The sequence below is a fragment of the Acomys russatus genome, chromosome 11, assembly GCF_903995435.1.
Source record: "Acomys russatus chromosome 11, mAcoRus1.1, whole genome shotgun sequence".
Lineage (NCBI taxonomy): Eukaryota > Metazoa > Chordata > Mammalia > Rodentia > Muridae > Acomys > Acomys russatus.
Window position 1 is genome coordinate 38,026,496 of NC_067147.1, and position 14,485 is coordinate 38,040,980.

The 14,485-nt window shown below is 51.7% G+C and overlaps 2 protein-coding genes across 2 annotated transcripts in view; one reads left to right on the forward strand and one right to left on the reverse strand.

The window, feature by feature from the left end:
• The window catches only part of Psap (prosaposin), a 28,473-nt gene extending 19,727 nt beyond the window's left edge, over positions 1 to 8,746 (forward strand). Inside the window, exons 6-14 of the mRNA XM_051153100.1 lie at positions 289 to 432; positions 1,241 to 1,297; positions 4,705 to 4,836; positions 6,015 to 6,110; positions 6,315 to 6,576; positions 6,664 to 6,821; positions 7,036 to 7,116; positions 7,251 to 7,358; positions 8,130 to 8,746. Of these exons, the coding sequence (XP_051009057.1) occupies positions 289 to 432; positions 1,241 to 1,297; positions 4,705 to 4,836; positions 6,015 to 6,110; positions 6,315 to 6,576; positions 6,664 to 6,821; positions 7,036 to 7,116; positions 7,251 to 7,358; positions 8,130 to 8,165 (1,074 nt within the window). The 3' untranslated portion in view covers positions 8,166 to 8,746. The remainder of the gene's footprint in view (positions 1 to 288; positions 433 to 1,240; positions 1,298 to 4,704; positions 4,837 to 6,014; positions 6,111 to 6,314; positions 6,577 to 6,663; positions 6,822 to 7,035; positions 7,117 to 7,250; positions 7,359 to 8,129) is intronic.
• A 320-nt stretch (positions 8,747 to 9,066) lies between these two features.
• The window catches only part of Cdh23 (cadherin related 23), a 373,665-nt gene continuing 368,246 nt past the window's right edge, over positions 9,067 to 14,485 (reverse strand). The window contains exons 58-67 of the mRNA XM_051152488.1: positions 13,993 to 14,249; positions 13,597 to 13,694; positions 12,632 to 12,752; positions 12,467 to 12,546; positions 12,259 to 12,299; positions 12,105 to 12,165; positions 11,575 to 11,704; positions 11,338 to 11,460; positions 10,926 to 11,030; positions 9,067 to 10,190 (exon numbers count right to left, since the gene is read on the reverse strand). Of these exons, the coding sequence (XP_051008445.1) occupies positions 9,864 to 10,190; positions 10,926 to 11,030; positions 11,338 to 11,460; positions 11,575 to 11,704; positions 12,105 to 12,165; positions 12,259 to 12,299; positions 12,467 to 12,546; positions 12,632 to 12,752; positions 13,597 to 13,694; positions 13,993 to 14,249 (1,343 nt within the window). The 3' untranslated portion in view covers positions 9,067 to 9,863. The remainder of the gene's footprint in view (positions 10,191 to 10,925; positions 11,031 to 11,337; positions 11,461 to 11,574; positions 11,705 to 12,104; positions 12,166 to 12,258; positions 12,300 to 12,466; positions 12,547 to 12,631; positions 12,753 to 13,596; positions 13,695 to 13,992; positions 14,250 to 14,485) is intronic.

Here is a 14,485-nt window from a genome sequence, read left to right on the forward strand (position 1 = left end):
AGTCGGGGTGAGCGTAGCAGGAGCGTCACATACTGCTGAACAGAACTTCTGTTCTGTTCTTTGACTCAGCAGTTGATTTTAAATCTTTAAGTGCCCAACCCCTACTGACAGGACCACATGGTCCCTTTAGGCCATGCCCCACTGCCGGCGCCATGTAGCACTGTTACCAGGTTGAGTGGCCTGTGGGTTAAAAGCCTGGCTCTGGGAGCTGTTCAGCCTATCATCTGCAGTGCAGTGGGCCAGGGTAAGATGTTGCACTCTCCCAGGTTGCTGCTGTTCTCCTTGTAGGCCAATGATGATGTCTGCCAGGACTGTGTGAAGATGGTGACCGACATCCAGACTTCTGTGAGGACCAATACCACCTTTGTCAAGGGCTTGGTGGAGCACTTCAAGGAGGAGTGTGATCGCCTGGGGCCGGGCATAGCTGACATGGTGAGCCTCCAGCCCCCTATGCTTTGGATACTGTTCTGGGCTAGGGTGGCATCAAATAAATAGTGGCCATCCCAGTGGCTGAGGGAGGTGCTTCAAGTGCCCCTTTCCCCAGCTGCTTCCACTGGGGTCTAGAAATGTTTTGGTTAGTTGAATATGCAATGGAGGAAAAATCACTTTGTTAAAGCTGCTTATTTCCTTTTCTGTATTACAAACACTAGATGTATGCCACAACACACATGTGGTTTTCAGGACAACCTGTGGGAGTTGGCTGTGGGTCCTCGGGGATAAAACTCAGTTTGTCAGGCTTGGTGGCATCACCTTTATCACTGGGTCATCTTGCCAGCCCAAGAGCCTGGCTTTGTTGTTGTTGTTTGCTCCCCCTTCCCGGCCCACATCCCCCCACAAACCGCACCCCCCCCCCCCCAGACAGGGACTCTCTACGTAGCCTTGGCTGTCCTGGACTCACTTTGTAGATCAGGCCGGCTTTGAACTCACAGAGATCCACCTGCCTCTGCCTCTGGAGTGCTGGAATTAAAGGCATGTGCTACCACCACCTAGCTTTTCATAATTTTTTAAAATAGGGGGTAGAATAGCCAAATGTCTGTTTTATCTTAGTAAATCTTGAGACAAATCTATTCTTGGATCCCCCCCCCCCCCCGTAAGAGCAAGTCTCTCTATGTAACTCAGGCTGCCCTCAGCCTCCGGTTGCTGAGATTATAGGCTTGTCTGTGTCCATCTGCAAGTTACTAATTAGCACTGTCAAAATGTCGGTTGGGTTGTGATGAATTGAACCTTTCTCTCTCTGCAGTGCAAGAACTACATTACCCAGTACTCTGACGTTGCCGTCCAGATGTTGATGCACATGGTAGGTGCCAATGGACTTCTTCTTAGCGTTTGCATTGATCACTCCATGCTTTAGGATCCTTCTTTTCCACTTGAGGGCCAAAGCAAACTCTGTACTCAAGATCCTAGCCCATCTGCCAACAAAATCTTTTTTAACTAATGTGATCCTGCCATGATAGCTGTCCTGGTAGCTTGGGTCTGCTAGCCTGTGCATGTGTGAGCTGGCCATCAGATTGCTAGGGTCTGGCTGAATGCTGGGATCTGTAGGAGCATCTTCCACCAAGTTAGGGTGGGAGAATTCAAAGGGCAACCTGAGTTCTGGGGCAGGAGGGAAGGAACCCTGCCTGGCAGAGCTGCGCTGTCTGTGGCTGGAGAATTAGGATCAGCTATAGTTGCTCCCATGTCCAGGGGTGGGGCTCATTGCCTGTGAGAGATGGGAACATGGGGCATGGGAGACAGCTGGACTGCCGGTCAGCGCTGGCTTGTAAGATGCCAGGGAACAGGTGCCAACTCTGCAGATCTAACTGGCAGAGCCGAGTGGGTGAGATGTACTTGGCTCCGCTCTCACGGACTGCTGCGAGTCTTGTTCATGCTTGAACACAGGCCCTTTCCTGCTTTTGTGCACTTACCACCAGCTGTTGGGCTTACCTGCTCCCCAAGCAGTCCGTCTGGCTGGGTGGCTTGTTTGGGATCATTGCTCAAGGCCTGAACAGTAAAAACATCTAAAGGCAGCCTATAAAGACCTCCATGGTAAAGATACCCTTTGCTGTGAAGGGGCCTGGTGAAGTGTTCCTTCTGGGTAACTTAAGAGTCATTTTCATTATAGTGTGCGGGAAGTTGTTTTGAAAGCTTTTTTCTGTATCGTTTGGGTTTGAAGACGTACCAGTAAAATAATTTTATATGCCATCTTAGTTTAATTTGCTTTTTTCCCTAAAAATATTAGCCTTTTTTTAAAAAGGGGGAAGTATAATTTTGTTTTCCTTTTCCCCAAAAAATATTGGTCTCATTTTGTAGCCCTTGCTGGCCTGAGATCTGCCTACCTTTACTTCCCAAATGCTGGGGTTAAAGGTGTACACCAACCACCATGCCCTTGTATGTGGCTACATATTAAGTCAAAATGTGTGTAGAACATTATATGACCATTTCTATGACCTTTGTGGCTGAGGTAGACTGCCTTTGGGATGTACACGCATCCATCCCTGTTTTGTCACTTAGGATAGCTGAAGCTGGAATTCCTAACTAAAACCCCTGCAGGCACCTTTCAGGCTGGCATTTGGCCTGAGGTTGTAGAGTATGCTTATATGTAGCCCTTAGAACAGCCAGTATGATTAGCTCCAGGGACAGAGACCCCTCTCAAGGTCAGTTTTCACCAGCAGTGGAGCATAGCCGGTCCTTTGAGGGGCTGCACTAGCTTCCTAGCCTGCCCCTTCCCCGTCCCTAGCCATGCCTTCCTGCCAGGGTGTTGCCCTTAGACTGTGATATCCCTATGTCTGGTTAACTGCTTGATTGTTGTTTTAATTTTTCTTAACTGTTGTGTCCTTTCCTTTCTCTTACTTTCACCTCCGATTTCCTGTTTTTTTGTTCAACAGCAGGATCAGGTATGTGAAGAGAATTTGCTTGTGGTAGTGGTCTGCTGCTTCTAGTCATTGGCTCCTTTCTGCTTTTTTGTTTTTGCTTTGGTTTTTGTTTTTGGTCTGGCATGGTGAGCGCTCTCTGACAGGTTCTATGAAGGGTCTCCCACACTAGGCATCCTTTCCCTGAGATTGGGCACTATAGGTCCTGGGAGCACAAGGTGAAGCTGGCAGAACCTGTGCTCAGGTCATCATCACACAGCACACATGCCTGACACCAGGGTGACGATGCTAGGGCCTTTGCTTCCTTCAGTGAAGGCACAGGCCTTGAGGGAACAGCTTGTGTCTTTCACAGTGGGTGGCATTGCATGACATAGTGCTGTTTCCTAACCCTAGACATGCTTCTGCATGAGCAAAGTAGATGCAGACAGTGGCCTGGCCTACTGGATGGAGACAGCTGGACGTGTCTCTCAGTTGTGGCTTTAGTCTCACTGGATGACATGCTGTGGGAATCCACATTTAGTCCACACTGGCTGCACCATTGCCCTTTTGGGTCTGTTCTGAACAGTGCTTTCAGGTTCTTGGCCTTGAGGTCTATATGCTGGTGGGTATTTTAAAATCTCAGGAAAGGACTTAGATCTAAATGGCTGAATTTTTATCTGTGCTGCCTCAGACAGACAGCCCTCCTGAATCTTGACAGTCCTCCCTTAAAAAAAGCTTTTGTGCTTTCAGTCTCATTTTGACCTCATTTCCTAATCTTTTTTTTTAATACATAGATTTATTTTATTATATATGCAGTGTTCTGCCTGCATGTCAGAAGAGGGCACCACCAGATCCACCACCAGATCTAAGTGTAGATAGTTATGAGCCACCATGTGGTTGCTGGGAATTGAACTCAGGAACTTTGGAAGAGTAGCCACTGCTCTTAACCTCTGAGCCATCTCTCCATCCCTATTTCCTAATCGCCCCCCGCCCCCCATCGAGACAGGATTTCTCTATGTAGCCTTGGCTGTCCTGGGCTCGCTTTGTAGACCAGGCTGACCTTGAACCTATTTCCTAATCTTAAGATGTGTTAAAGACAGAAAGTTTTAGACCTAAGTTTTAGACCTTAATTTTTTCAGGCCTTCGTTTTCCAGCCTCAGTTCTTCAGGTGGACCATGGTCTCATTCTTAGCATCCTTGCTCCCATGCTGGGCTCAGAGCTGAGGCCTGGCTGCACTTGGTTCACACAGTGCACAGGTTCTGTGGATGGGGCTTGCTCTTGGCTTTTGGAGAGAATATTCACACTCAGTGCCCTGTGGTGTGGTGTCTAGATGAGAGGGGCTCTGTGTGATGCCCTTGTGACTGGAAATGCCTCATCACTTTGGGTCCTAGGTTCTTCCGTGTACTATATATAGTTGTGAACATCAAATAGGGCTTTTAGGAAAAGCTGCCATTACCGTACAATTTTAAACGGGGCTGTCACTCAAGTGTAAGGGGGGGGGCATGTTTTAATTTTGACACAGTGGGCCTTCTGTGAGTTCATGGGCTTTATAGTTCCCATCCAGAGAGCTTACCTCTAACAGTGAGCTGAGAGACATATGTATCCTGGCCATCCTTGGGGTACAAAAAGTGCTAGAAAACTATCTTATGGTGGTCCTGACAGCAGAGTGTGTCTACAGGCCACTTCCTCCAGGTGGAAGTGGTGTACACACACTGTTCTTTAATTGAAGCCCTGTGGATTGAATCTGAGATCTCAGCCAGTCTGAGTGGGAGGAGTCAGCTTTATGCTAGGACCTTAGCACCCTGACCAGGTGTCTGACAAGGGGGTGTGAGGGCAGCAAGCACAGGCTTTCTGACAGTGGCTGTATTTTCTTCAGCAACCCAGGGACATTTGTGTTCTGGCTGGATTCTGTGATGAGGTCAAGAAAGTGCCAATGAAGACTCTGGTCCCAGCCAATGAGGCCATCAAGAACATTCTCCCTGCCCTGGAACTGATGGAGCCGCATGAGGTACTGTCCCTGTTCTCTGCTGACTGGGGCTGATAACCTGATCTTCCACACTGTCACATCCTCTCAGTGTCTTGCCTGGCTTCCAAATGTATTTGAAGTTGAGACCTGGAGTGTAATGAGTGCCCATAATGTAACTCCCAACCCTAGCATTCCATGCTAAGCATTCCATGTGTGCTTCCAGAGTCCTGTCTCCATAACACATGCTGGAGCTGGGGCAGCAGCCTTATTGGGCTTGTTGTCTATGTGCATGTGCACAGGTAATACTGTGTCCTTAGAACCCTTCCTTGGCCAGGGTACGTTGCTCCATCCCATAATGAGTCTGCTTTGAATATGTCTGTGGGTCAGGTAACATTCTGGGATGTCCTGTGTTCCTGGGACATATGTTTTGCCTGCTCAGGACCTGATGCCTTCACACAAAGCATATGCACATTCTTCTGGTTCTAGAACACCCCTGGCGTCTGGCCTAGCTGTCCCCTGGTCCATTGCCTACACGGACACCTCGGGTTCTAGAACACCCCTGGCGCCTGACCAGCAGCCATCCCCTGTTCTGTCTCCTCTGTTCTCAGTGTGTAGCAGTAGAAAAGGGCAAAGCATCTGATGGAATAAAGGAATTGTCTGGGCATCACTCCCTCCTCCCACTCTAGTTTATGAAGAGAAGGCAGTCATTAGAATGAAAGATTCCAATCTTTGGAGTACACTGCATTGTAATGGCCTGTTAAGACAGCAGAGACGAAGATGGCAGGCACAGAGGTTCCCTGCCAGCACTGTATTAGCATAGGTGGATTCTGAGCAACAGTTTCAGATGGGAATGAGATTTTAGGACCGACTAGTACCAAATTTGTTTACACTGCCATCTACCTCTCTTGCATGAATGCAGGGTGGCAAGGTGATGAAATGTCCAGGGGACAGTTGTTCCAGGCAGTAAAAGGGCTGCCTTCTGAAGTGTGAGACCAGGGTGGGTTTTGGGTATAATAGGGGCCATAGAAGGTTGAGGAAAGGGATGGGTTTCCCACCACGTATATACCACCTTGGCAATGTGAAGCCACCATCATGTGGCATTTGCTAGGCAGTGGCCTTTGATGGGAGGAGGCTCTTGGTCCTGCCGTCTTTGCGTGGCAAGAGCATGCCAGAAGTGTTCAAGTCCAAGCCTTAAAACTCTCTCTCCTTGCTCTGCACAGAAGGATCTGTTACAGGCCCAAAGCGTGATCTTCTGCCAGGCTTGTCAGTTTCTGATGCAGAAGTTGTCTGAACTGCTTGCCAACAATGCCACTGAGGTATGCTGTCTCCTTGCATGGGATACCCACTCCAGAGTCAGAAGGTGCCTATGGGACATTATCTCTAGCAAATGTGCACACCAGTGCCCGGGAGGGAGGTTTCCAAGGGAGGGATATAGCACCCACCTCTTGGCTAGTTTCCTAGTGGGTCTAGAGTCTCTTCTCTCTAGCTCCAGTCTGATACAATCCTTTCATCTGTTTCAGGAACTACTAGTTAGAGGTTTGGGCAAAGCATGCTCACTGCTACCCCCTCCTACTTCGACCAAGTGCCAGGAGGTGGTGGAGACCTATGGTCCCTCCCTGCTGGACATCCTTCTGCATGAAGTGACCCCAAACCTGGTGTGTGGTGTGGTCCACTTCTGTTCTGATAGCCCTGCTTCGATGGAGACACTTGAGCAGCCTGCGTTGCCCATCGTACCTGCACTGCCAAAACAGCCTGAACTGCCCAAACAGTCTGCATTGCGCGGTAAGTCCAAGGTATATAGAGGGAAGGACCACTCTCAGGTCAGGGAGAACTTTGCCAATATTGAGCTTTGCATCCTCTTTTCTGTAGCACACGTGCCTTCTCAGAAGAACGGTGGGTTCTGTGAAGTGTGCAAGCAACTGGTCAAATATTTGGAGCACAACCTGGAGAAAAACAGCACCAAGGAAGAGATACTGGCTGCACTTGAGAAGGGCTGCAGCTTTCTGCCCGACCCCTACCAGAAGCAGGTATGGGCATGGCTGTTCACAGCTAATGTCCCAGTGCAGGAGTGCAGGGTGATCCTCTGTGTTCTAGGCTTGAGGTTGAGGGACAGCACATGGAGCCACAGACGGGAAAGGACCTCAGCTGGTGGGATCAACCTCCAGACCCCTGGGTCTCTAGTATAATGTCTAGCTGAGTAGACACAAGCACGGCTGTAACATTTGTTCCTTTCCTTGGCAGTGTGATGATTTTGTGGCTGAGTATGAGCCCTTGCTAGTGGAAGTCCTTGTGGAAGTGATGGATCCTTCCTTTGTGTGCTCGGTAAGCCTTGTCAGATGGCCTGGACTTTGCAGCAGCATGGATGTGGTCTAAGTGGAGTGGAGAAGGGTTAGGGAGCAAGACGGATGCTGGACGTCTTGGCAGGATGGTTCATTTCCCCATCTTCTGTCATACAGAAAATTAGAGCTTGCCCTTCTGCCTATAAGCTGCTGCTGGGAACTGAGAAGTGCGTCTGGGGCCCTAGCTACTGGTGTCAGAACATGGAGACTGCAGCCCGATGCAATGTGAGTGTCCTAGACTGCCTTCTAAAAGACTGGCTGGGGATTGACTGCCTCATGGAAATAGAGCCACAGCCCTAACTGGGCTTTTGTCTAAGATGATAACGTGGGTGCATATGTGCCATGTTGCATGTGTGAAGTCAGAGAACTTCTCCCACCACTATGTGGGTCTTAGGGTTACATGGCACATGCTCTTAGCCAGGGTCCCCTAGTATTTTGTTTTTTACTTGTCCATTTCATACCTGTCGGACCCATGGCCCCTGCCTCCACACATGTCCTCACGGGTCCCAGCGGGCACTTTTCCTGGCTGAGGCCCATTTCAAGGGTGCTCTAAAAACTGGCCTGAGGGCCAGGCTTGCTTTCCCTAGTGAGGTGTTGGACCTGGCCTCTGGTAAATACTGTTTTCTCTTTGTGGTTCCTTGTCAGGGAGATGAGTCAGACTGGGCTACTTCTGGGCTATCTGCACTATCACACCCCATGGCTAGCATGTTGGCCTAAGCCTGCCCCTCTTGAGTCCTTGGTAGTTGGTTGGCCTTGCTGCTGCCAGTCAAACAGCAGGACTACTTGGGAACCCCCTGACAGTAGGTGAAGGGGTGTTCTGGACCAGTGTTTTAAGAAACCTCAAAGCCCTGAGGGCCACCAGTCCTGCTTTGATAGTGTCCCAGTTCTCAGCACCTGCAGCAAAGCCAGGTCACATTTGGGGTGATGCTGACGTGCAAGTGAACAATGACTGTTCAGTCTTGTGTGGCCTAACCTGTCATCTTTTTCTCCTCCCAGGCTGTCGACCATTGCAAACGCCATGTGTGGAACTAGTTTTCCAACTTGGAGACGTTGCCTACTTGTGGGTCTAGGCTAACACACACAGATCTATTTGACTTCATAATAAGTAGGAACACCCTTTTTTGTCCTTCCCTCAACCCTTCCCCTTTACTGTAGCATTGCTGTCATGTAAGAGGTGCTGACAGCCACTTCAGTGTCCCTTTTTTGTTTGAAGGATGAAAACATCTTGGGCATCAGCTCCCCAAGCTGCCCTTTCACCCACCTGCTGGAGGGGGGTGGTGAGCCAGAGGGCAGGGGCATTTACTGAGCCCTGACTTGGTGTGTAGCAGGTATGGGGGAGTCTATGGCTACCTCCTACCTTGAGGAGGGAGCTGTCCACCTTCTGTGGCACCAAGGAGTTTTCTTTGACTGATTAGAAGCACAGAATAACCAGGCCTTTAGACTGATGGACTCGCCATTGTCACAGCACAGATTTCAGAAGCACTGCTTGGGACCTTGCTATCCATAGGCCAGCCTTCTACTCTGCTTTCCCGTCTGCTTCCCGTTGCCTTGTTTGGGGTTCTGTGGGATAGGGTGGGGAGGGAAAAAAAATTCTGAATGTAACGTGCCCGTGCCATGTGGGCCTGGCCGCCTGTGTGTGAGGGCGGTGAACAGTGGCCCTGCGTGGCTGTGGAGGCCCTGCACGCTCCTTTCCTACCTTGTAGCTTTTTGTGTTGAACAGCCCTTTCACCTCATCATGGATGAAGCAGCTGCCTGGCAGTGGGTGATGGATGAGGGTCTCTGGTCTCTGTGTGGGACCTTGGATGGTGGTTCTGGTGAGGAGGAGCTGAAGCTCCCCGTGCCTCCAGTTGCCAGGAGACAGCCAGCAGCATGGGCATGTGCACCTAAATGGACCTAGATTTTTATTTTATTTTTTTTTTTTGCACTAAAGTTTCTGTGACTTAATAAAGTTCTGTTAACCAGATCTGGGCTTCTGTTTCTTTGACACCTCAGCTACAAGAGAATGGGTGGGCTCTGAGTCCACTGCCCCTTCAGCTCCTGGTGACCCCTTCTAGCCAAGAGGCCCCTCCCACTCCTCCAGGATCTTATACGTCACCAGAGTCCGTGTATTGCTGGTTCCACGTGAGTTGCTTTTCTTTTTAAATAGAGCATTCCAGAAACTTTCATTAAGTATCAGTTAAACAAAACCTGGAGGAAATTTCGAGGGAGTAACTTAATTTAGAGGAATACACACAAACACTCTACATTCAAAACCCAAGGGGACATCAGTCATGTCTGTCAACTGGACACCTCAAGATGGGGAGATGGGATGGATGCCAACATCAGCCTTGTGTGTGTGGAGGGGCAGAGTGCCACCTGGGTACCCAGCAGGCAGAAGTGCAGTAGGACTTTGAACTGAGGCAGGGGTGGGCCAGCAGACTTTCAGTTCTATGCTGAGCCCCTGCTCCCTGATGGCGTAAGGGGGGCCCAAGCTGGTCCTCAGTTTCTGGGGCTCCTCCAGTGACCCTCCTTAACTCATCCTTAGACACTTAGCATTTTTAAAGTTTTCTTAAAAAAATAACCAATTTTACGAAGGTAGAGATGAGGTGCTGAGTCAGTTTCTGGCAGGAGGCGAATCTGAGCAGCTGTCCAGGGCCAGCCTGAGGTCACCCCGCAAAGGCTGGGCAGAGAGTTGGCCCTGTTCCTGCCCTGGAGGGTGGTAGGTGGGCTGCTCAGCAGCAAGGCTTGACATCACAGCTCTGTGATCTCCAGGGGGCTCTCCATGATCACGTCTCGAAGCTTATGCAGAGGGGTGGACTTGGCTGACTCTGTGCGGGCGTTGCGCTCAAAGGCAGTGGCCTCAGAGGCCGTCAGAGTCTCCAGTGAGCGGTCCAGCCCCTTCTGGTCATCCTCTGGCAAGCTGTTGAGGTCAGTAGCCAGCAGTGTGCCTGTGCTGCCATGAACCATGTGGATTCCATCTGGCCCCTTGAGCTCCATGGGTGGCTTGTGGCGGAAACGGAGACTGCCCTGGCCTGGGCTGTGGTCCCCAGGCTCCTCCTCCAACTCAGTGTGGATCAGCTGCAAAAGGTGGGAGGGACATCCTTATGGCTCAGAAACTACAGTGAACTGAGGGCTATGCCTGGGTTGTGAACCTCAATGGCCGGGTCCCACTTCTTCACCACCACATCTAACCACCCAACGGGCCCACCCGCCTTCTCAAATGAAGGGCAGAATCTGGATATTAAAAGCGTCTCCACCTGTCCTCTTGCACGTGGATGCCAGTCTGGACACCACTGTGGTATCGGAGTTTGTAACCAAGCTGATAGTAAGCATGGCCAGGTAGAACCTCCAGAAGTAGGAGTGCTTTGGTCCTGCTGCAAGCTTTCTGCCCATTTTGCCATAGCATACACCCAGGTGCAAACGGGCTTTACGGAAAGCCAGTGTAAGTGCCAATCTCTAGTTGCTGGAGTAGAAGCCAAGTGTAGGTAGGCCTGGTTGGCCCTCCTGGCCCATTTCTTAAAAACGAGGGCCCCTTAGGTGGTTTGGGGTTTTTGGACTCTTAAGAACCACTGCTTTTGAGCCCACCTCATTTCTAGGAAAGGCCCCACAGAATCTGGACAACACAGCCTCCTTTCTAACTTCCTGGAGCCCCGTCTCCCCAGTGCAGCCTTTGGGTCGGGATGCTAGGTTATAGAGAGAAGAGCACACAGTTCCCAGTAACAGGGCTGTCTGAGAAGGAGAGAGCAGCATCCCCAGGAATGGGGCACGGCACACAGCACACAGATCCCCCCGCTCCGGAGGCTACCTCACTACCTCGGAGATGGAGGAATGGCAGGAGGAGGCTTTTTGTACCATCCGTTGTGCAAAGAGTTTTTTGAGCCGTAGGTAATCCTCCAGGACCACCTTCAGCAGCGAGCCCTGAGGGAGGGAGAGGGTTAACTCCCCACTTAGGCTGGGGCCTGCCCTACCGCTTGCACACACAGGCTCCCATGGCAGGCAGGATGGCACAGGAATCCCAGTCCCAATGTAGAGGATGGGAGAACCTGAAAACTGGCTAGCCTGAGACACCACAGGCCGCTGAGTCTCAAACCCTACTGCTCAAACTCCCTTCAGTCCTGACAGAAGGCAGGCCTGGATAAACCTATTTTCCATCTCCTTGCATCCTTGAGTACAGGGTCAAGTTCAGAGAGGGTTTGGGTGCAGGACCCTTCAGGGGAGGGCTCACCTTAATAGGCCCCTCTCGAATGATCTGGCCCAGCTTGGCAATGTTGTCATATTCCTGGATGGCTGCACGCAGGTATCTGTCATCATCAGGCTTGACTGCTGCTGGCTCACGCCCAAAAGTTCCCTGGGGAAGAGGGAACATTGGCTGGACCAGAGAGGTTGACATCCTCTGCAAACGGGGTAGGGGGACCACCCTCCAAAGTCTTCAGCTTGGCCACAGGCTGCTACTCTGGCTCACATGGGTACGGGTGGGGCTGTTCCACAGATCCGCGATCTCACTCAGGTTCTCAGGCAGGTCATCCTCATGCTCAGCCTGCGCAGCCAGCTCCAGGTTCCGGCAGAAAGGGTCCAGCCACACAGGGTTGGCTCTGCAGTTGGGGTGTGGCATAGGTGGGGGAAGATGCCTTCACAGAGCTCTGCCTCTAAGACCCGCCCACTCCCTTGGCCAGCCAGAGTGCCTTCCGCAGGTCTTTATAGGAACTCCACCATGGCACCTGTGGCTACATCCTTCTAGGATCCTGCTAGACCAGGACAGCATGCCAGCCTGGGTCAGCTTTGTCAGGGAGACTGCACCCCCTCCCTCTGCTTCCCTTGGAATTGAGACCGAGACAGAACATTTTTGAGAGTGCAGAGAAGTGATGGGACCACTAGGGGGTGCCCACACTCCATGTTTCAGCTGCTGTATGGGGCCTGACATAGATACTTCTCACAAGCTGGGTACTGCAGGGACCTCCAAAGGGGATCTGCAGACTTGAAGAATCCACACACCCATCAAAGGAGTATTTGTTGGTATTGGGCATGTCCATGATGTCAATAAAGCCACGGTTCCCTGCAGGGACAGAATTAGAGTGAGGAGGGAAAGGGTACAATCAATTGGAGCACCTGGCCACCTTAACCTGACTCCCAAACAGCCTTCACTAACCTGCAGAACCAGCTACAATGGCCTTTAGCTTTCTCTTGTGTCTGGAGAGAAAGGGAGGGAGGAGAGAGGGGGGAGAGAGAGAGGTGTCAGTCGGTTCCATAAGGGGAAGCTGCCCTGCTATCTCTGGTCCTTGGGCCTGCCTGCCTTGGTACACACTGTCCAGGAGACGTTGGCCATTCTGGTTCAGGCCAGAGGTGGGGACACTCACACGGTCCTGTAGTACCAGTTCATGAGGACGAAGAGCATGGCCGCCAGGAAGAGAAGGATGGCTAGGACAATGATGGCCATCTGTGGAGACAGCAGGCCAGCCGTCAGCAGGTGGGTTCAGGGGCCACAACCCAGACCCCAGGGACTGGCACAACAGCCAGGGTACCTGCAGGGCAGACATGTCATCCGGCAGCCGCACGGAGATGGCAGGCTGCACGTCCAGGACATTGTAGTTGCGGAAGAGGTTCCGAAGCTGCTCCTTGTTCTCATCGATCATCTGGATGACCCTGCACAGGGGCCGTGCTCTCTGCTCTACCTCAGCCACCCACTGCCTCCAGGAGCCACCCTCCACCCTGGGGCAGTGTGTCCCGCTGCCGCCAAGAGCCCCAGAGTTCACACGCGGCTCTGAAACCTTGCGAGAGAAAAGCCACTTAGCTGGGAGCGCATAGTATCTGACAGGGGCCCCAGGCCTGTGTCCAGAGGGCCGTCATGGACCCCCAAACAAATGGACAGGTTTATAGACTAGGAGAGTGTGGTGGTTTGAATAGGAATGGCCCCAAGCAGCTCATAGATCTGAAGGCTTGGTCACTAGGAAGCAGCACTATTAGGAGGCGTGGCCTTGTTGGAGTAGGAGTGGCCTTGTTGGAGGAAGTACATCACATGGTAGAAGGGTGGGGGGAGAGGGGATAGGGGGCGGGGGAGGGGCCTTGAGGTTTCAGAAGCTCAAGCTAGGCCCAGCGAATCTCTCTTCCTACTTCCTGTAGGTACAGATGTAGAACTCCCAACTATCTCTCTAGCACCATGTCTGCCTGCATGCTGCCATGCTTCCCACAATGGACTAAACCTCTGAACTGTAAGCTGGCCGCAGTCAAGTGCTTTCCTTTATAAGAATTGCTGTGGTCACGGTGTCTCTTCACAGCGATAAAACCCTGGCTAATCAAAGTGAGGCCCAGAGGGGTGAGCACAGCCCCCCCCCCATCCCTGTATACTTCCCCAGCTCTGACCATGCAGGGAGGCCAATGGAAAACTTTACGCCTCTTTTGGGGTTCCTCTCCCCCCCAAATCAGGCAGGCAGGCAGTCCAAACACAGACACACTCCCCCCCCCTCCCGCCCCCAACACACAACCCTACCTGTCCACATCCAGGATGCGGTTTGTGTCCCGGTTGACCACGTGGATGAGCAGCTCAGTCTGTGCGAAGTTCACCCGCCCCTTCTTGTCCACATGGAACTAAGAGAGAAGGGAGTTTGTGGGAGTAAAGCCACATGGCTCGCACAGCGGGTGGGATGGGACAGGTAGGCAGCTTGCAGGAGCCCATCCCGTGTATTGATGAGACCTGCCATCACTGCCAAATCTCCCTGGCTTGGCCGCTAACTCCCACCCAGGCCTCATTCGCTATCAGCGTTATTTATGGATAAGAAAATGGGGGTCTGCAGCCCCGGGGCCTTCCATCAAAGCCATGTGGCTCTGAAGTGACCTCATCTGCCCCGTCTCTTCCCACTGCCCGAGTCCTAGGGGCCCAGGACACCTGTACGTCATCCGTGTTGACAATGGCGCCTGTGATGTTAGAGAGCAGGCGAATGAACTCCTCCTCAAAGCCGCGCACGCGGTCTGGGATCTCGTTGATGACTATCTTAACGCGCTGGTCGTCCCTCAGGATGTAGATGCCGATGACGGCAGTATCATTGTGGCCGGCCAGGTCTCGGGCCACAATGTCTACCACAAAATAGCCAGGGCTGTAGGCCATGAAGAGGTCAAAGGTGCGCAGGATGCCATCCACGCTCCCTGTGAAAGAATACAGGGGTGGAATAACTCAGGAGCCACACATACTGATGCTGAGTCCTGCCCCCTCCCCCACGTCCTTGGGGGGAGGGCATATTTCTTCACCTCCCTTCCATCCTGAGTGCTGGGATTAGGGGGCATATGCTACCATGCCTAGCTGAAATCTTGTTTTTAATGGTTGCTCCAGTTTTATTTAAACACTGCATTTTATATTTATGTATTTTTATTATTATTATTAT